The 22743-nt window shown below is 36.7% G+C and overlaps 1 protein-coding gene across 2 annotated transcripts in view; it reads right to left on the reverse strand.

The window, feature by feature from the left end:
- LOC121737747 overlaps window positions 1-22529 on the reverse strand; it is a 32079-nt gene extending 9550 nt beyond the window's left edge. For both annotated transcript variants that reach the window (XM_042129433.1, XM_042129432.1), the window contains exons 1-3: window positions 22369-22529; window positions 4882-5033; window positions 2421-2620 (exon numbers count right to left, since the gene is read on the reverse strand). In XM_042129433.1, coding sequence (XP_041985367.1) covers window positions 2421-2620; window positions 4882-5033; window positions 22369-22422 — 406 coding nt within the window. In that variant the 5' untranslated portion in view covers window positions 22423-22529. The remainder of the gene's footprint in view (window positions 1-2420; window positions 2621-4881; window positions 5034-22368) is intronic.
- Window positions 22530-22743: the final 214 nt, after the last annotated feature.

The raw sequence follows: 22743 nt of genomic DNA on the forward strand, positions 1-22743 counted from the left end.
CTATTCCCTCTTAAAAGGCGAGCAACGCACCTGCAGCTCGTCTGATGCTGCGAGTGTCCATGGGCGACGGAAGTTGCTTTCCATCAGGTGACCCGTTTGCTCGTTTCCCCCTTATTTCATAAAAAAAAATAGTCCTTTCCCGGGACTCAAAGCATCTCCGAATAACACCTAAATTGTCTTAGCGGTTTGAGCATTGTACTTTTATTTTTTATCCTTTGATTCATCTTTAACGAATTATAAAAATATAATCTTATTTATCTTTATATAAACTTAGCTGTCCTGGTGAACTTCGTGTCACTTTAAAACCTTCCCTGGACTTCTACGAATATTTTAAGTCCTAAATTAGCCCAATCCGTTCAGCCGTTCTCGAGTTTTGCGCTTAGCAACACATTCAGCGACTCATTTTTATATTATAGATTAATTGTACCTTTCGTGATGTTCAAATGAAGATATCTAATGATATCTATCTAAAATATATTCCCAATAATAGTTGCTAGGTGATAATCGTCCAAATCCCTATAATAAATGTCCAATATATCTTCTATATTTTTCCATTTCCCAATGTTTTCATGCGGAAATTTCTCGAAAGCTAAGCCAGTATTGTATTTAGTTCGTATAATAAAATCATTTGTTATAGACGAAAATGTCTTTCGAGTAGAGTTGCCATCCGTCCGGATTTCCCCGGATTTGTCCTAGTTTGAAGCGCGCGCGTAGTCCAGGGTACGACCGGCCGGGTTTTTAAAAGCGTCCGGGTGAAATCCAAACACTTTTGATTTTTTAAGAAGAAGAGAAATTTAACTTTTAAGTCATGCAGCAATAAACTAAAGATAAAAACTCGCTAAGCATACACACGGTTTCTTGCACGGACTTGAGTTAGTCAGATTTTTACAAATTCTTGTTGGAAAAGCAAAAATTGGCAAGACGTTATCGTAAATACTGTTTAAGAGGTGTCCGGGGAACTAACCACATTTCGGCCAAATGTCCGGGAATTTTGTCGTGCCTGACCGGCGAAGGGAATTTGGATGATGGCAACCCTACCTTAGAGTAATCACTCGGGCCTTGCGAAGCTTAAGATTGTGTAACTTTCATTATATTAAGTATATGTCATTAAGACCTACAGTTTTACTTCAAAAATGACCCCTATGTTGTTGGCAATAAAGGTTATAAACAGGAAATAAATACATGTAAAGAATGTAGAGTGCTTTTAACGATTTTAGTAGATTAATTTTACCGTTTGGTCTATTGTTTCTATTCTAAAAAAGAAACAATAGACGGCGCGTGCCATGCGGACTGTATGACGTAAGCCGCAGACTCGATCACACAAAAAGTGTGACGTCTGCGGCGCGCCTTAAATAGGCAACCAAAAATTGTAGCCTGAAATTCCTAGAACGTAGAATAAATTTATAGCACGTAGCGCATTTTAGTAGGGCGTAGCGCAAAATTTCGTAGCGCGTAGCCCAAAATTTCGTAGCGTGTAACCCGAAATTTCGTAGCGCATGACTTAAATAATGTAGAGCGTAGCACGAAATTTTGTAGTGCGTTGCCCAAAATGTAGCGCGTAGGCCGAAATTTTGTAGCGCCAAGCCCAAAATTTCGTAGCGCGTAGCCCAAAATTAGATAGCGCGTAACCCAAAATAATATTACTAATGTATAGTAGCTCATTTTTTTTAATGAAATAAGGGGGCAAACGAGCAAACGGGTCACCTGATGGAAAGCAACTTCCGTCGCCCATGGACACTCGCAGCATCAGAAGAGCTGCAGGTGCGTTGCCGGCCTTTTAAGAGGGAATAGGGTAATAGAGGAGGGTAGGGATGAGAAGGGAAGGGAATAGGGGAAAGTAGGGAAGGAAATAGGGTAGGGGATTGGGCCTCCGGTAAACTCAAAAAGCGCTCTTTTACGCCGGTTTTCTGTGAAAACGTGGTATTTCTCCGGTCGAGCATCAAGCATGGCTCTCACACGTATATCATGCCTCATACCTCAAAATTACGTAGCACGTACAATGTCATAATACGTAGCCTGTCAAATATTAGCGTCTAGCCTAAAAATTCGTTGCTTAAAGATAGGAATATCGTAGCGCATGGTTCAGAAAATTGTAGCTCGAAAAAAATATCAGTTCTTGTAGCTCCAAATGGCCCAGGTCTTAGCCACAAAACACCAAAGTTAAGCCTATACTTTACTCCTCATAAAGTCCACCAATTAGTAATGACAATAAAATGTAACTCATCGACACCATCGGCCTGTTCCTTTTTCGGCGAGATGACCAGGTCAGCACCTAATTTTATTTGGACTATGTGCTACAAAATTTCGGGCTACACGCAACGTAATTTTGGGCTATGCACTACTAGACTATTATTTTTATTTTTAAGGACTATAGTTTACTACCAATAAAGCCTCAAACATGACAAAAAAATGCAACTCACCGACACCCATGGTACCATCAGCCTCTTGCTTCGGGGATATCACCAGATCTGCACCATCCATGACCCGGTATCTGAGCGATCTGGTGGTGGCGAAGTGCCACAGCTTGTCCATAATGAGGGCCTGGGCTTGGTCCTCCAGGGAGGTGCCAGCACGCGCGAGCTGTTCCGGCTTGGTGGGGATGTCGGCTGCGGCGCCGTTGCTGAAAGATAGAAGAGGTATGTTGAATATAACAGTTATATTCAGATATCTTAGATTTATCAGGTACATTATGAGCTGACAGAGAAGTTGATTCCTAGGCAGATGGTGTACCTAAGTAATTTGGCCACGTCAAACCCATCAGATCGATCGCAGCTCATTGAATTGACATAGCCCAACCAAATGACGTAGGTCTATTAACTGCAAAGGAATCATTTTCCTCGATAGTACATTTAGGTACCATCGGAGTAATTGATTCAAAGACAGTTGACGGACTGTCGTCATATGTCTCCCTGCATAAATACACAAGATTGTCCCGTTCAAAGTATAAACAATAAGAGCCACATTTCAAAAAGCCAGAAAATCTTGCATGATAAATTAAATTCAAGTGATCATGATGATTGTGATCGAAATGTTCTTGGAGGCAGCTGACAGATGACGTTTGACACGTGAAGTGCCTTGATACTCGCTTCGTATGTACGGTGACTTGATTAATTGATATTTGATGGTGTTTGCCTTAATCAAACTTAAACATAAATCGTATGCAAACATAATATATTTCATAACTATTACTACTTAGGGTGGGTTGCACCTGCTTACTTTAACTATAACTGTAAATTTAACTATAAATACAATGCAAAATGTCAAATCTTTGGTTAAAGTTAAAAATGGACGCCATATTTAACCATAACCTTGAGCTCGACAAGGCTTAAAATGAACGTGGCGAAAAAAGAAACTAACTCTGTCATCATACAAAAACGCCATTTTTGACAGTTCTCCTTTAACAGCAGCGCCCCCGGCCAACGTTTATTTAAAGCCTTGACTGTCAGACCAGCTGTCATCTGTCAAATTCTGTGGTCAAAGTTAAGTTTAAAGTTAAAGTTATTCTAAACTATAACCATAACTTTAACCACGCCTCTGGTGCAACCCACCCTTAGAATTCTAAGAAATTCTCAGACGTAAGATCTTTGAAAGTACATTTATCTAAATGCAACAGTTTAGGTTACGTTGATTTCTCAGAATTCTGCTTCGAGATTTACTCCAAACACATGCAAGTTTGGAAAGCAGCTTATGTAGGTGTGTGCTTTCTGGATTTAGAGGGATATTATAACATTATGTGACATATTAGCTTGTTTAAGAGCGTGGCCACATTGCTTTGAAGCGCTGCGGCGTTGAAAAAACGCATGGCTGCATCTGCGTTATGTCAACGCGATATCACAATGCGTTTTTTCCGAAATATAAGCCAGTCTACGTAGCATGTGATACAATGTGTATATTGAATTTGAGAGTCTGTTTGGCTGTTTAAATTTAATGTTGATTAAAAAATTATTTTTTTATGCTATAAAAATGTACAATTTCCGTTCCAATATCAAGTTTCTGCGAGTACGAATTTGCCTGCAACTTCTAATATTAGGATTGGTTTCATCTGAAATTAGCGCCATAAAAGTTACAGATGTTAATGTAATTTCATCTAATTGGATACTTTGTGACACCTGGCTGTGGCTATTAGTAGCAATAATTAATTTTACCACAAAATTATTAATTTCACAATCTTAATGAAATTAAGAAAAATATTACATTAGACATGAATATTATGATGTTATCTCCACAGAAATAAAATAAACTATGACTGCATGACAAGTTTTTGGTGCGACGTTATTATGTTTTGTTCTGCCCTCGAAATTTCACTTTCAATTTGCCATGCGAATACGAATAAAGCTTACGGTACTTAATATTAATAACATACTATAAGACTGTAATGCTACAGCATTTAGTAGCTTCTTTTAAAATGATAGTCTTATATATAAATTCTCGTGTCACAATGTTAGTTACCGTAGTCCTCCGAAACGGCTTTACTGATTTTCACCAAATTTTATATGCAGATTCACTAAGTCTGAGAATCGGCTACTGGCTAATTTTTATATTGATTGTTGAATAAATAATAGTAAATTAATACAACTCGAGACTGACAGCGACCATTGTTTGTGCGACGGGATAGCGATGGACGTTGCCATGTTGCCATACTTATTTAGTCACTTCAATAAAATAATATGGGCGAAATACTTTATATCGCAAAACAATGCTTGCCGGGACAGCTAGTATTCATATAATTTATTGACTATTGGTCTCTTTGTAACAACCAAATTTTATTTAAAAGATTCCAATTGTAAATTCTCTTGCAAGCAATAATTATTCATCATCTTTATCATAATTATTATCACCCTCATCATCATCACCATCACCACCCTCATCATCATCACGTACCTCTCATCAACGACCATCATGTCATCGCTGAGCTGGAAGGCGGCTGTCCTGAGCATCCGGTCGACGTAGCCCACCAGCTCCACGGCGATGCACGAGGATGTTTCCCGGGAGACGCATTTCGCGCTGAGCCCCCGCTTCAGGGCCTCCTCCGTCTGGAAAAATACGAAGAGTTTTGTGAGTATAGGTGAATAGTCCAAAACTCCAAACAGTTTTGTGAGTACAAGTTTCAAAAGTAAAACTATAAGTAGGTCATTGCTTCAGGCTGGAATAGTAGTAAGTACAATTAATATTTTTATAAGTAGATCTGGTCAATAGTCCAAATAGTTTAGTGAGTACAAACTACAAAAGTAAAACTATATTGTAAAATATAAATAGACGTTTTCCGTCTGAAATGACTGTAATTAGAACTTTTATATTATATGTCTGGCCGTGACCTCGGTTAGAACCTCCTCCGTCGGAATAGTCCAAATAGTTTTATGAGTACAAATGGTAAATAGTTTAAAAGTGAATATACAAGTAGGACAGGGCGCGATGAAATAAATATTACGCGGTCTCGGTCATTTAATCGCGTCATTAGTTAAAACAGATATTGTTGAATAGTTTTGCGAGTCGTGCTTAAAATAGTAAGGATAAAATAGTTTTTAGTATTATTGTGACTTTTGGACTACTCTCAGACGCATCTCTGTTACATTAATTACACTGGCAAAATGTAAGTCTAATAGCTTTAACTTAAGTTTAGATAATGGGATTTTTAAATATATCGATTTTTTGCTTAAAGTAAACATCCTTGAGCTGTCAAACGAAAGCGAAAATCGTTTCATCTGTGTGAAAAATATGTGTACGTATACACTTACACAAGCATGATTGAACATGAATTCTATGAGATTACATTGTCGACGTGCGGCACGTGCCGACTGGACGTCAAAAAAAGAATGCTGCTGTCATGTATCACACGTCTCTTTTTACCACGCAGTGCCGATAGTGACATCTCTCTTGCTCAGGCCTTTGTTTGTCTATTCCGCTAGGTATAGTAACTTTATGTTTTTTTGTAAAATTCTATGATATTAATGAAACTTTGTTCACTATTGATTGAGGTTAGTAAGATTTAGTCACAGGCCACAAATTCAAAATTACGCTTGCATTAATTATATTTGAAACCCTTTTCAATAAATTAGGTAACCTTCATTTTAGGGAGGTTAAATTAAATATATTAAAATTTGGCCGCCGTTTTGTAAGGTTCGCCGTAAAGTGACAGGGGAAAATGAAGTATTAAAGCTTACAGCTTACACTCAGATATATTTTATGATTACCTAACGGCCGTTCCCAATATTTGATCTATCTCTAGTAGGGCAAAACCAGAGATAGATCAAATATTGGGAACGGCCGTAAGTAGGTATATTTTATAGACTGACAGAAAATTTTGACTTTGACTCAAAGTCAAGTGTATATTCTAAGGGGAAAGTTTGTGGAAAACGGATGGGGCAATTTCAATAACATTTAGTATGGAGTTAATAATTGATACCCTGGATATATAGGCTACTTTTTACTGTGGGAAAACACCGCGGGACACAGCTACATTTCAATAAACAGCACTGTAGGTACTGTACTCAAGTACTTGTTAATTCGTCATTAAAATATGATAGGCATGGCAGTACAAAGAGATAAAGATTAATTGCGAAATTCACAAGACCGACAAACACGTTGAGCTTATAGCACTGTTTTCTTCAGGGGTTAAAATAATATCGGCCAAGTGCGAGTGGGACTCGCCCATGAAGTGTCCGCAGCAAGGTTTATTTTTTTTGAAATTTAAGTTTTATGAAATTAAAAGGTTTTTGATTTATTTTATATTTTAGTTGATTTAATGAAAGTTAAATTGGCTGGGGCACTGCCGTGCCACCAGATTAAGGTTTACTATTTATGACGTATAAAAAAAAAACTACTTGCTAGATTTCGTCCAAATCAATTTTCTTTGGTAGTTTTTATAGTACATCACATATTTTTTTAGGCTTATCATGCCCCTACTTTAGAAGTTAGAGGGGGGAGGACACACATTTTAACCACTTTGGAAGAGTGTCTCTCGCAAAATATTCAGGTTAGAAAAAAAAATTATTAGAAACCTAAATATGATTTTTAAAGACCTATCCATAGATACCCCACACGCATAGGTTAGATGATTTTTTTGTTTTAGTTATACCTCTAAAATTTTTAATAATTTTTCCGTTTTTGTATCAAAATCTTAATGCGGTTTACAAACTACATCTACTTACTAAGTTCACGGTCGGACGTACGAAAGTACGGATGGACAGACAGACAGACAGACATAACGAAACTATAAGGATTCCGTTTTTTGTCATTTGGCTACGGAACCCTAAAAACTGAGCCAAACGCTTAGAGCTAGAAACTTGAAATTTCGCACTGGAAAACATTTTATACCTAGAATACTATAATTATCCATACTAATAATATTATAAATATTAAAGTGTGTTTATCTGTCTGTCACTTCTTCACGCCCAAACAACTGAACAGATTTTGCTGAAAAGTAAAGAGATACTTTGAATCCCGGAAAAGGTCATAGGATACTTTATGTATTGAAAAAATGTACAGTTCCCGATAAACGAATTTTGGCGCATCATCAGGATTCGTCTGGTATGCTAATATACCTGCATAGCTAGCACAAGCACGTAGACAAACGAAAGAAACTAAATTTTGACAGTTTTACCGGAAAAACATTGGAGAAAAAGTTTCTTTCGTATCTCGATATCTTCCGCTTTTGAAAATCTATAAGTCAAGCATGACGAACCGCTTTTGACATTTAGTTTTTTGATTCTTTTTGTATTTTTATTATGGCACTTGGCTATAAAACCATGGCTAGTGTCGAGTAAATGGCGGCAAATTAAAAAAATCGATGTATAGCAACCCTGTTTATAGCCGGAATTATAGAGAAAGTTACTTAGTTTTTATTTTTCATATAGCCGAAATGCCATAATAAAATAAAAAAACCAAGAAACTAAATGTCAAAAAAATAATTGCCGTTGCTATAACGGTTGCTATGGAAAGAGTTTCTTGTCCTTGTCCACTGAAACTCAAGTCGATGGGTGGTGCCATGCTCGGGAAAAAGATATGTAGACATGGTAAAGAAACTGCCATTACTTTCTTTCAAAGAATCAACTGGGCAACGGCGTGCTAGCTATGCTGGAATACTTATATACGGCAAAACTGTAAAGTCTCTTTAAACCTTTACCCCCTTATTAATAAACATTGTATAAGCTTAGAATAGTTATGCAGTGTTTTGTTCCTGTCACACAAGTGACATTTTTAATTGGATTGTAGAAGACAAAACATCGTGTAACTATTCAAAGCTTATACAACGTTTATTAATAAGGGGGTACCTGAATAACTAGTTTAGTACAGGGAAATAAAAGTTGGAAAGACTTTGAAACTTTGCCAATATGAGATAAGATCTTCACGATCGAGTCGGAACTCCGGTTATGCAAATACGAACTAAACTAGAGCCAGTTCGGTACGAACTGGCCCTAGCATGAACAATTTGCGAATAAGTATTCGTACCAACAGTTTAATGAACATCGATAAGGTTGGTTTAGTAACAAAATTACGTTTTTTGTGCTGGAATAAAAAAGTTTGCATATTGCGCACACATTTGGACATTTCAAATACAGAGTAAGCTAGTCAGTATCAGCTTAATCGGTTGAACGGCTTAAGCGTGAAAAGGTAACAGACATACACACTTTTGCCTTTAAAATATTAGTAAGGATATAGGGCCAGGCCACAACATTGCGATGCGGCGTCGTAACGCAAAAACAACATCGCACAGAAATGCGATGCGATGTCGCAACGCAACATATAGTATAGCACTCTTTACATCGGAAATTTTCACGATGCGTTCTGGGGCGTCGTAGATTTATACGATGCGACGCCGCAACGCAATGTCGTGGCGTGGCCCATAATTCAGATTAATTATCATAAATCTATACAGGGAGTAACAAAACAAAGTGATAATAATTAATACAGTAGCAGAGCTTAAGAAGTTACTTTTTATTTTGTAACATCAAATTGATGGCGTTGGGGCGTTTCTCATAGAAGCATAGAAGTCAAATGTAACTCTTTCAGCGCTGCTACTTTCACAGTGAACTCTATATTATAAGGGCCTCATACACACACGTATTATCACTTAGTTTTGTTACACCCTGTGTACAGTTTACCCTTTATCCATTTATTATTGATATCGCCATTTTTGCATTTAAATTAAATTTCCCAAGGACTTCACTTCGATAATAATTTATTCATAGAAATGCAAAGCGGTTACAAAGTTTACTACTTTTAATTGAGTAATAATTTGTTGTAATAATAAAATTTCATAAGAGTTTAGGGGAACCGATAAAATTATTTTCACGATCATTTTACTAATATTTTAATGTCTGTTCTGATTTTATTCTCTACTTGATGACGCCCGCAAAATTGACAGTGTGGGAACCGTACATTTTCCCCCAAATAAATCTATTACCGGTCCTTCATCAAAATTGGTTGAGCGATTAATTCGCACTGCGCAAGCCGTTAGGGCCAGGCCACAACAATGCGTTGCGGCGCCGCATCGTAAAAATCTACCACGTCGCAGAATGCGTCGTGGAAATTTGGGATGCGTCAGCGAAATTTCCGATGAAATTTTTGCGTTGTTACAACGCATCGCATTTCTGTGCGATGTTGTTTTCGCGATACGATGCCGCAACGCAGTGTTGTGGCCTGGCCCTTAAAGTTAAGCGCAGGAACCGATATGACCTTTTCCGGGACTCAAGGTATCTCGATATCGAATTTCATCAAAATTGGTTTCACCATGAAGAGGTAACAGACTGACAGACAGACACATCCATATCCATACTAAAATTATAAATGCGAAAGTGTGTCTGTCTGTTACCTCTTCACGCCCAAACCGCTGAACCGATTTTGCTGAAATTTGGCATGAAGATACCTTTAGTCCCGGGAAAGGACGTAGGATACTTTTTGTCCAGGAAAAATGTACGGTTCCCACGCGATAAACGAGTTTTGACGCAACGTTGCAGGATTCATCTAGTTTATAATATTGTAAGGATTATAGCTTAGTTCGATGTAGTTACTATTCAAAGAGTTCGTTTGTCTATGCCCCTCTCTAATTGGCTTTGAAAGTTTAATAACTTTACCGGTTTAACCTGGTCTAGTTGACAATGACATTAGTAATTAATACTTCATGCCCCGTGACGGCCGTGAGGCATAGGAGAGAGCGGATACGCTATGGTCCAAACTAGAAGACTATTTTTTATTAAGTATAAAAATTTTATGAAATTTTGTAACATGTTTCGTGTTATGATGTGGCCATGTACATTGTAGATACCTACTATTTTATTGATAGTTGCAAGAGAAATCTGAGATTCAAAAAACGTGAAGTGTTAACGTTAACGAAAAGTAATGTGGCAAAACTGTGGCAATTTAAACTCCGTTTTTCATTTGTGATCCTAATTTATGCGCTATTGTTATATTATACAATTGTTGTTATGATGCGACCTTTATGATTTACTGTCAACGCACCTTAAAATAAACTTTCTTGAGACTGTAGTAAATATACCATAAAATATACTATTGTCAAATAATAAATTATACTATTACATCTGTTCTTGAATTATTATAGTTATTTCATTCAAAAAAAAGGTAAACAAAACAAATTTTAGCACCAGAGTAACTTTAAAATTGCATGTGCACAGTTAATATTTACGCAATCGTTTATATCTTGGGCCACTTCACGCACCGCTGTCGATCAATTGACTGAAAAGTGGTACAGTGACACTCCCAGAGCGAATCCGCGATTATAGCCTAGTTGTAGGTTAGTGATTAAAAGCGTAATTTTTTAATGAGTGCTTAGAAATAATATTGTTAGACAAAAATTGAAAATGTGTGGTTTTAAAGTGGACATGTTATTGACTGAAGTCTATTCGAACACCATCGATTGGTACATAATATATTTTAAAGTTATTGAATAACATATTTTAAATCAACAAAACTATTGAATAGCTAAACTCCCGTCAAAAAATCACATAAACCGAGCACTTATGAAAAACTTAAGAGGTGTCAAGGGACCGCGGGACACCCGAATAAACGAAGTTATTTCTTATATTAAAAAAACCTGTATACGTATACATCAATAACAATTTATTTAAAAAAAACGACATCTAGTTGACGCACAGGAATACTATCAACGCCCTCTGCCCTACCATGCAGGTACTAATAAAAAGTGTCGAGGTCAAATATCGTTCTGTCTAGCCTTTACGCCGAACGCGCGATAAGGAACTTCGCTTCGTTCCAACAAAGCTAAATAAAAGACTGAAAGAAGAATAATCGAAAGTGGTATACCTATGAACAATATGCTAATGAAGATCTAATAATTTCTCGATAGTTTCCGAAGAAAGTACCATAAGAACCACATCTAGGAATAATGAAAGTGATTGTATACAAATTTTCCCATCATTTGTCTGCTTACAACGTTTTTTGCATCGTTGTGACAATTTTATGTTAGTCTTGTTTCTTATCATTTGCTGTGTCTTGTTTGTTCTTTACTGTTTATACATAAAATGTATATTGATACTAGCTGTCCCGGCAAACGTTTCTTTGCCATATATAGTATTTCACCCGTATTATTTTATTGAAGTGACTAAATAAGTACGGCACCATGGCAACGACCATCACTATCCTGTCGCACAAACAATGGTCGCTGTCGGTCTCGAGTTGTAATAATTTACTATTATTTATTTAACAAATGCACTTATCAATATATAAAGTACCCAGTAGGCGATTCTCAGACCCACTGAATATGCATATAAAATATTATGGTAAAAATCGGTAAAGCCGTTTCGGAGGAGTACGGTGATTAACATTGTGACACGAGAATTTTATATACAATGTGTCCCGATACCGGTGTTAGATCCTTTAATGTCGTGATTTATGGCATATTTTATGGACAAATTGGCCCTCAATTTTTTTTTCTCTCTCACGGTTGTAAAATGGCAGCTATTTTAGTTTTTTTCGGGCTTTCACACTAATCTGACCAGAACTGCTCGTGTAAATATCCTATAAAGATAAAAAATGTCTCATTTGATAGCTAAATTTGTGGACTATGCTTACACAGGCAATCCATACTAATATTATAAATGCGAAAGTATCTCTGTCTGTCTGTCTGTCTGTCTGTCTGTCTGTCTGTCTGTCTGTCTGTCTGTCTTGCTTTCACGCCAAAACTACTGAACCGATTGCAATGAAATTTTGTATACAGTTATTCTAGAGTCTGAGAAAGGACATAGGCTACATTTTGATGTGGGAAAATATCTTATTTCCATGAAAATTTCGATGAAAATGAATTCGCATTGCGCGTGGCCAGCGCTCATCCCGGGGGTCCTGGGTTCGAGTCCCGCAGGCGGAACAAAAAGTTTTCAATTTTCCTGGGTCTTGGATGTGTATTAAAATAAAATTTCAAAAATCTTAAACATATTTTATGTATAATATTATAAAAAATCCAGAAATATATCAATGGAATGAACATTTTAGTTCTAATACGATTCAACAGATGGCGTTTTATTTTTTACTTTATTATAACATAGAACTAATCATACTTATTAGTTAGTATGTTTTTGTTTATAGTTTTTAATACGTTAGAATATGATGTTTAATAATATTATAATCCATACTATACTAATATTATAAATGCGAAAGTATCTCTGTCTGTCTGTCTGTCTGTCTTGCTTTCACGCCAAAACTACTGAACCGATTGCAATGAAATTTTGTATACAGTTATTCTAGAGTCTGAGAAAGGACATAGGCTACATTTTGATGTGGGAAAATATCTTATTTCCATGAAAATTTCGATGAAAATGAATTCGCATTGCGCGTGGCCAGCGCTCATCCCGGGGGTCCTGGGTTCGAGTCCCGCAGGCGGAACAAAAAGTTTTCAATTTTCCTGGGTCTTGGATGTGTATTAAAATAAAATTTCAAAAATCTTAATAATATTTTATGTATAATATTATAAAAAATCCAGAAAGATATCAATGGAATGAACATTTTAGTTCTAATACGATTCAACAGATGGCGTTTTATTTTTTACTTTATTGTAACATAGAACTAATCATACTTATTAGTTAGTATGTTTTTGTTTATAGTTTTTAATACGTTAGAATATGATGTTTAATAATATTATATATATACTAGCTGTTGCCCGCGACTTCGTCCGCGTGGACTTTAGTTTATAGCGCGCGGTGTCAACAAAATTTGTGTCAAATTTAAAAACTTTTTAAAACCCTGGTAAGTGGTACCCCTCTTAGGGCCGCGCTACACCGGAATGGCAGCGCTGAAAGTGCTCGCCTCGCCGCTGCCATTCCGGTGTAGCGCGGCCCTTAATTAATCAAAATACCCAAAAACAGCTGTGCAGTGTGCACATAATCTATACTAATATTATAAATGCGAAAGTATCTCTGTCTGTCTGTCAGTCTCGCTTTCACGCCAAACGCCAAAACTACCGAACCGATTGTAATGAAATTTTGTATACAGATAGTCTAAAGCCTGAGAAAGGACATAGCTACTTTTTTACTGGAAAAAAGGGTTGTAAGGGTCGTAAATTTGTTCAAAAAATTCATAATAGATGGCGCCGTGCGTCTTCTACATCGCGCTGACGCTTGCTCAAAAGTCTTTCTATAAGAGGTGGTATCATCTTACATTTAAGTCTCGATTTTTTTCGATTGTTATATCTATTCTACGGTATTAAATAACTCAATACTTTATCTGTGCAGGCAGTGACGTAACCTTAAGACCAAATTTCACCAACGACTGTTAAAGTTAATGGTCGAATTAGTATCACGTTAGCTGTTTCGTTTTTCATATGAATGAAAGAGAAGACAGGACATTTTAACAAGCTGTTAACACTAACAGACGTTGGTGAAATTGGGGCTAAACCTATCAATGATAAATAGTTTATGGGTAAAGTTGTGTAATTGGGGGGCTAAATATGCTTTGAAATTTGGCATAAAATATAAAGTTTAATATAAAAAATAAAGTACTTATTGTGTGCACACTACACAGCTGTATTGATTTAAGGGGTACCAGGGTTTTTTTATAAAAGCTTTTGACACCAATTTTGTTGACATCGCGCGCTATAAACTGAAGTCCACGCGGACGAAGTCGCGGGAAACAGCTAGTATGTCATAAATTTCGTGGAATTAACATAGAAAAACCCAAGTTTAAGCAAAAAAAAAATTGTGTATTTTTTATTAATGGCTTTTTTTAAAAACCTACCACATTAAACTGGTTCTTTTTTATTTAAAAAAATAGAGGAAGTTTTCATCTTCTAAAATTCTTTTACTTCAATGTTTTAAGTCAGATAGTTTAGAAGTTATAACGATTTTCTTATGATGAGGTGGATTAGTATGAAGCCAGTGAAAAAAAAAAAATTTTCAAAAGTTGGAGAAAAAATAATTTGAAAGCCAATTTGTCACTAATATAAGCCATACATCATGAGTTCAAAATTTTTTTCTTCAACTTTTGAAAAAAATATTTTTTTCTCTGGCTTCATACTAATCTGACCACCTCATCATAAGAAAATCATTATAACTTCTAAACTATCTGACTTAGAGAATTGAAGTAAAAGAATTTTAGAAGATGAAAACCTCCTCTATCTATTTAAAGTAAAAAAGAACCAGTTTAATGTGCTAGATTATCCACAAAAAGCCATCAATAAAAAATACACATTTTTTTTTCTTAAACTTGGGTTTTTCTATGTTTAATTCCACGAAATTTATAACATATTGCCTATGTAAGCGTAGTCCACAAGTTGAGCTATCAAATGAGACCTTTTTTATCTTCATAGGATATTTACATGTGAAGTACTGGTCAGATTAGTGTGAAAGCATATATATATACTTGTATTTGAAATGTTATTGATTATTATTTGTATTGTACATATTTTACTGTTTTACCAAATAAAGTTTCTTTCTTTCTTTCTTTCTTTCTTTCAAAGCCCGAGAAAAACTAAAATGGCTGCCATTTTACAACCATGAGAGAGAAAAAAAATTTGATGGCCAATTTGTCGATAAAATATGCCATAGATCATGACATTAAAGGATCGGACACCGGTGTCGGGACACATTGTATAAAATTATCATTCTAGAAATGTGTACTTTTGATTTTATCTATACTAATTCATGCTGAATATTACATGTTTTTATATTTATGTAATTCACGCTAAAACCAATTTAGTAGTGTAGTTCTATTTGAAGCCAGCAACATCGTAGTGCAGAAAATTGTTAATCGCGTGGAAACCGTAAATTTTACCGGGCTAAAAAGTATCTTATGTCCTTTCCCGAGACTCAAAATATCTTCATACCAAATTTCTCCAAAATCGGTTCAGCGGTTTAGGCGTGAAGAGGTTACAGATGGACTGAGATACGGGAAGACGGTCTTTCTTTAATACTGTTTGACAAAATATCGTAAATATTAATTATACTTTCTGAGTTATTTGTAATTATTTGTTATTGAGAATATAATGTAAAATAAATAACATTTTAGATATATAAATTAAAATATTTCAAAAAGTATAACATTTTCCGGAATAAAAAGTACCCTATGTCCTTTCCCGGGACTCAAAATATCTTCATACCAAATTTCTTCAAAATCGGTTCAACGGTTTAGGCGTGAAGAGGTAACAGATGAACAGAGATACAGGACGGTCTTTCTGTCTCGACTGACACAGTTTCGCATAGTATGGATATGACCTAGTAAATTTTGCCACATGAGTATTATCTGATATACTTTTTATAGGCTTTTTCTTTTTGAGCAATAATCAAAATGCCCTTTTTGGCCCTAGGGAAATCATAGTAATATTTTAACTGGGTCGTATTTCGTTGTAACTTTAACCTTCAGTTTATTACTAGATGATCCGGCATCATGTAACGCCTCCGTGGTCCAGTGGCTTAGAGCGTGGCTTTTGACTCGGAGATCGTGGATTCGATTCCCGCATTGGAAACATGTTATTTCCAAGTTATGTTAGGACAATGCAGGCTGATCACTTGATTGTCTGACAAGTAAGATGATCCATGCGTCTAATGGGCATGTAAAGTCGGTCCTGCACCTGATCTCTCGCCAGTCGTATCGGTCGTCCGTCCCACTGGGTTATGACAGTAAAAGGAATAGAGATCTTGTGTACTGCGCACACACTCGGCCACTATAGTCAGGTGAGACAATATTATGATCAATATTTAAGGAGAGTACTACTCGGTACTCGATTCTCATATAATTATGTAATAAAATTGGGTACTTCATTTTCGACCAAATTTCCCTTTAAATAAATGAATCATGGACACTTAGTAAATTACTATGCGGCCGGCGCGGTGGCATGCGTCCCGCGACGCGCGCTACCTTTTTCGCGCGCGGTGTCTATCCGTTGGGTAAAAAATTATTTAACTTAAATTTTACTCAGTGATCACTTGATATTATTTTTTATATTATTTTTTACAACTAATATAGTAGTCAAATATCACGTCCTCGAGCATTGAACATGTCTCACCAGTATGCTGTATATATACTATAAAGTCTTTTAGACTTATCATGACTTTCAGTAAAATTATGTGACCTACAATTATAAAATGGCTTTACATGAATGTACGTAAGTTAACGTAACACGTAGACAACATTCAAAAGTCGTTATAAGTTTACCTTTTTCGTCACTTAATTAGCTTTATAGTGGGGAGGTATGTAGTTAAACACACATAAACCACAGTTTATGATGTGTTTGTGACTCATTTACTTCGTAATACCACCATTATTAAGTTTTGAAGCGTTGTGGTTATGCGTTTTTTTTTTAATGAAATAAGGGGGCAAACGAGCAAACGGGTCACCTGATGGAAAGCAACTTCCGTCGCCCATGGACACTCGCAGCATCAGAAGAGCTGCAGGTGCGTTGCCGGCCTTCTAAGGGGTAATAGGGGAGGGTAGGGAAGGGAATAGGGGAGGGTACGGGAGGAAATAGGGGAGGGTAGGGAAAGGAAAAGGGTAGGGGATTGGGCCTCCGGTAAACTCACTTACTCGGCGAAACACAGCGGAAGCGCTGTTTCACGCCGGTTTTCTGTGAGGACGTGGTATCTCTCCGGTCGAGCCGGCCCATTCGTGCCGAAGCATGGCTCTCCCACTTCAAAAGCGTTATATGACATCTCGCTTTATTCTTGTTTCGCAGATATTTCGCGTTTCGCAATACTAGAGGCGAAACGGCGTTAGATGTAAGATAATAAAAGTGTCATCCATAATTACTCAATTTTATAAATAACTAGCTGTACCGGCAAACGATTCTTTGCCATTTAAGTATTTCGGCCGTATTATTTTATCGAAGTGACTAAATAAGTATGTCACCATGGTAACGTCCATCGCTATCCCGTCGCACAAACAAATGGTCGCCATCAGTCTCGAGTTGTAATAATTTACTATTATTTATTCAACAAATGCACTTACCAATATAAAAAGTACCCAGTAGCCGATTCTCAGACCCACTGAATATGCATATAAAATTTGGTTAAAATCAGTAAAGCCGTTTCGGAGGAGTACGCGGACTAACATTGTGACACGAGAATTTTATATATAAGATAAAGTGTGTCTGTCTGTTCTTCACGCTCAAACCACTGAACCGATTTTGCTGAAACTTGGAATGGAGATACTTTGAGTCCCGGAAATTGATGAATGGACTTACCGCCGAAAAAAATTGCGCGTCCGAATGCAATAAGCGCGATATGGTTTTTCAAGATGAAGTCATAACGTAATAACTTTGAATTGAAAACATAACCTACTTTATGAGAGCTAAAATGATTTTTCCAGCATCAATTAGCCAAATTTATGACCTAATTAGAGTGAGGCACAAATCTATTTTCGTTACGACCGGAGAGATTTCTCTGTTGTAATTAATTTAGAGTCGGTTGCACCAACTTACTTTAACTATAACTGTAACTTTAACTACATTGCAAAATGTCAATCTTTGGTTAAAGTAAAAAATGGACGCTATATTTAACCATAACCTTGAGCTCGACAAGGCTATGAATGAACGTGGCGAAAAAAAGAACTAACGCTGTCGTCATACAAAAACCCAATTTTTGACAGTTCTCCTTTACCAGCAGCGCCCCCGCCCACGGTCATTGTAAGCCTTGTCGGACCAGCTGTCTTCTGTCAAATCCTGTGGTCAAAGTTAAGGTTAAAGTTAAAGTTAGCCTCAACTATAACCATAACTTTGACCATAACTTTAACTTTAACCACGGCTCTGGTGCAACCCACCCAATTTATAGTATAACTGCACGCGGCAAATTCCATTGTTCTTTAATTTAAAACCAACTCTATTTTACACCTAGACAATATTTATCCATAATTTTAATATTATAAATGCGAAAAAGTTTCTGTCTGTCTGTTACGTCTTCACGCCCAAACCGCCGAACCGATTTTGCTGAAATTTGGTAAAGAGATACTTTGAGTTCCGGGAAAGGACATAGGATATTTCTATTCCGCACAAAAGTAAGTCCCGTGCAACAAACGACTTTTGGCGCAACGGAGATGCGGGCTTCATCTAGTTATCAATATGTCTTGAAATAACCTCTTAAGGGGGCGACTAACCCTAAAGTGTCGATTTTATAATTCATTTTTATACTTGATAATAAGCCCCGAATTGTTTCATTTTCTAAAATTAGATACTACATTATATTTCCGAGAATTCGATCTGAGCAAAAACACGATATCTTAAAATTTTTTCGATAGAAAAAAAAAACAAAGATGCATCTAATTTTCACGAATTTTTCATTTATTGCCATAACCGTGCATTGAAATAAGTTAATATTTTAACACATTGGATAAAATTCTATAATTGAGAGATCGACCTAGCGGATTTTTAAATGTTGTACATTTATCGAGTTATTGAGAAAAAACTAATTTGGCGATGAATCCGCGTCGTCCTTTTTCACCTGGCATATGAAAGACGGGCGTGAGTGTGAAGAGAGAAGGACGATGTTTGATTTTTGAGGTTAGTCGCCCTCTTAAGAGGTTATTTCAAGACATATTAATAACTAGATGACGCCCGCATCTGAGATGTGATTGCCATGCTATATAAACTTTCTGAATCCTTAAATAGTGCTCCACATACGCATTGGCCGTGTGCAACACGATACTGTAACGGGTTTGTGATACATGTCTCTGGTGCACGCGATATCTTCATGATTTGTCATTGGTGATTAAAAAGAAAAGATTTGTAAACTAGCAGTTATTAAGTTTGTAAAAAAAAGCTGGTTTAGAACAGGGGTCATCAAATGGCGGACCACGGTCCGCATCCGGACCGCCGACCCATTGTGTGCGGACCAAGCATTTACGAATATGAACTTCGTTAATTTATACGTGGGAGAGCCATGCTTCGGCACGAATGGGCCGGCTCGACTGGAGAAATACCACGTTCTCACAGAAAACCGACGTGAAACAGCGCTTGCGCTATGTTTCGCCGAGTGAGTGAGTTTACCGGAGGCCCAATTCCCTTCCCTGTCCTCCCCTATTCCTTTCCCTTCCCATCCCTACCCTCCCCTATTACCCTATTCCCTCTTAAAAGGCCGGCAACAAACCTGCCACCTAAAAATTTAAATAAATTTCGGTCTCGACTTACGGATTTAATATCAATAGCTACTAGCTAGCACCAATATTTAATATTATTATTATTTCACTCCAAACATCAGAGAGATAATTAGCTACAAAAGTTTTCAATTTTCTCATATACTTAAATAAATACCTTTGTAATTTCCGTAATTACCTTTGTTTAATTTTTTTTAATGTGTGGTCCGCAAAGGTCATTTCATTTCCTAAAATGGACCCCGAGCGAAACTAATTGGTGACCCCTGGTTTAGAACGTGGCTTATGACTCGGAATATACGTGTTCGATTCGGTTCTGAACAAATAGAGAATATTTACGCAAAGTATGGATCAGAGGACGCTACTTGTGCACAGTTTAAAAATTCTAATAAAATGCCACTTTATAGACTAGGCCAGGGGTCTCCAATTAGTTTCGCTCGGGGTCCGTTTTGAGACATGAAATGACCTTCGCGGTCCACACATTTTATTTTAAAAAAATTAACAAAGGTATAGGAAATTACAAATTTAGATAACAATGAGAAAAGTAACCGTTTTTGTAGTTAATTATCTCTCTGAAGTTTGGAGTGAAATATTGGTGCAAGCTATATTATGTTACTGACATTAAATCCTGGAGATGTTGAAGTCGTAAGATGAACGAAGATCATTTTCGGATGCTTGGTCCGCACACAATGGGTCGGCGGTCCGGATGCAGACCGCGGTCCGCCATTTGGTGGCCGCTGGACTAGGCCATAGGTTTTCTGCTGCCATTGGTCTAGTGACCCATGCTGCCGCTTCTTCGTAGTGGCGTAGGGCAAAATGAAACCTATGGCCTAGGTCATAAAGTGGCATTTTATCTAAATCTCTGTCGGTCGCGGTCGCTTGCAGTAAAGATCGGAATCCACCTAATGCTAAGTACTCACATACGGTTTTGCTCGACAGTTTTACTCCAAATCGAGTAATAATTATTGTGTGGACCGCAAAACTCACATCTCGAAGGCCGTGGTTTTAACTCTACGTTATTGCTCGATCGAGCAATAACGTCGAGCAAGATCCGCGGTTCGGGGTTCCGTCCACACATTCAGCATTGCTCGATAGTTTTACTCCAAATCAAAGGTTAAAAATATTTAATACCATCGAGCTGGCTCGATGCGAGCCTTCCAGCTGTGAGTTTTGCGGTGGTTTTTGCACGATTTGGAGTAAAACTATCGAGTAAAACCGTATGTGAGTACTTAGCATAAGAATCATGGCTGTTATCGAGTTATTTCTAGTGACAGCTTTATTCAAGTTACCATGGCAACGAAATCCTTATAGTTCTGTTAAATAACTCTAATTACGTTCAAAGCTATAATAACAACCATTATAGCCTTGAATAACAACCATGGTAAGAAGCATTAATTACTAAATAATACCTTCAAGTGTATCAGAAGTCAAGCGGGTTTCATTATAGCCTCTTTGACGACTTGTTATCAGTTTATATTAATTAAAATTAGTACCTCCTTTCTGGAGATGATTATAACATGAAATTTCACATTGCTCCGTAAACACAATTTTCGAAACAACCGACAACAGCTGTTTCTTTAGCATTTTAAATTTATACCATAAAGTTAATATACCTTGCGGAATAGAGAAACAAAGGCCTGAGCAAGAGAGATGTCACTATCAGTAACACTGCGTGGTAAAAAGAGACGTGTGATACATGACAGCAGCACTCTTCTTTTTGACGTCCAGTCGGCGCGTGCCGCACGTTGACAATTTAATCTCATAGAAATCATGTTCAATCATGCTTGTGTAAGTGTATACGTACACATATTTTTCACACAGATGAAAACCAATTTTGGTTACGTTTGACAGCTCGAGATGTTGGTCTATTCCGCTAGGTATATTAACTTTATGATTTATACTGATGAATGATAGCCTGATTGATAGGTTACTTTTTAAAACAGCGCGGCGTAAACTTTTTCAATGCAAAATAGCTGCGAGTAAAGTCAAACCTAATTAAAACTCATAAATCATAATAAATCAATTGATATGCTAATTTTAAACTGTTTTGTTATGAATATTAAAATATGGCTATTTATAAGCTGATGCCTGTATTTATATTACTTTAAATATAATTCGTTTAGCGATAAATTTAATTACAATATGTTTAATTACTAGCAAATGCATTTATTTTCATATTTAAAGTGTGATAAGATATAATATAGATATATCTATATATATAAAAATGGATTTTCAAATGTGTTAGTCGCGCTAAAACTCGAAAACGCCTGGACGGATTGGGCTGATTTTAGTCTTAAAATATTCGTAGAAGTCCAGGGAAGGTTTTAAAGTGACACGAAGTTCACCGGGACAGCTAGTTGTTAATAAATTAAAAACTAAATATTTTATATTACTTTCTTTACAAATTATTTCATAATTGAAGTTTACAAAGTTATTCTCAGTAGAAAACAGGATAGGCGCGAGATTCATTTCAGCGTGACGCCATTTTTACTCACTGTATTCAAATGCATTAAGTTTATACCTAACTTATCCTCTATTTATCTATATCTATATATATAAAACTCAATGGTGACTGACTGATTGACATAGTGATCTATCAACGCACAGCCCAAACCACTGGACGGATTGGGCTGAAATTTGGCATGCAGGTAGATGTTATGACGTAGGCATCCGCTAAGAAAGGATTTTGATAAATTCCAACCCCAAGGGGTTAAAATAGGGGATGAAAGTTTGTATATAATAATACTTCTTAACGCGAGCGAAGCCGCGGGCAAAAGCTCGTGTAGTATAAAATGCCTAATTATTATATAATTATATTAGAAAACTCACTTCATTCGATCGAACGATTCCGAAAAGCAAAATCGATAGCAGAATCGCGCGCATTTTCACTACACTTCACAAATTCTTCTACAGTTCTCCTTCAAATGGATCCTACTATCGCACTGCAAATGCTGGTATGCAGGGGACAGCACTGTTATATATGGGCATGCATGACTGCATTCGCAGTGGGGAACATTCTGATATAGAAACGATGGCTATTGTTTCAAGTTGCTTTAGATTAGCGTCTTATGGCAGCACTCATTTAATGATTGAAGATTCAATGAAAAGTTTGACAGATAATGTAAGTATAGGGCATATGTCAAAATCTTCATTAAGCAGCTGTCATTAATGTTTGTCTCTGAGTTCGGTAGGAAGACTACCTTT

The sequence above is a fragment of the Aricia agestis genome, chromosome 21, assembly GCF_905147365.1.
Source record: "Aricia agestis chromosome 21, ilAriAges1.1, whole genome shotgun sequence".
In the NCBI taxonomy this organism is placed as follows: Eukaryota; Metazoa; Arthropoda; class Insecta; order Lepidoptera; family Lycaenidae; genus Aricia; species Aricia agestis.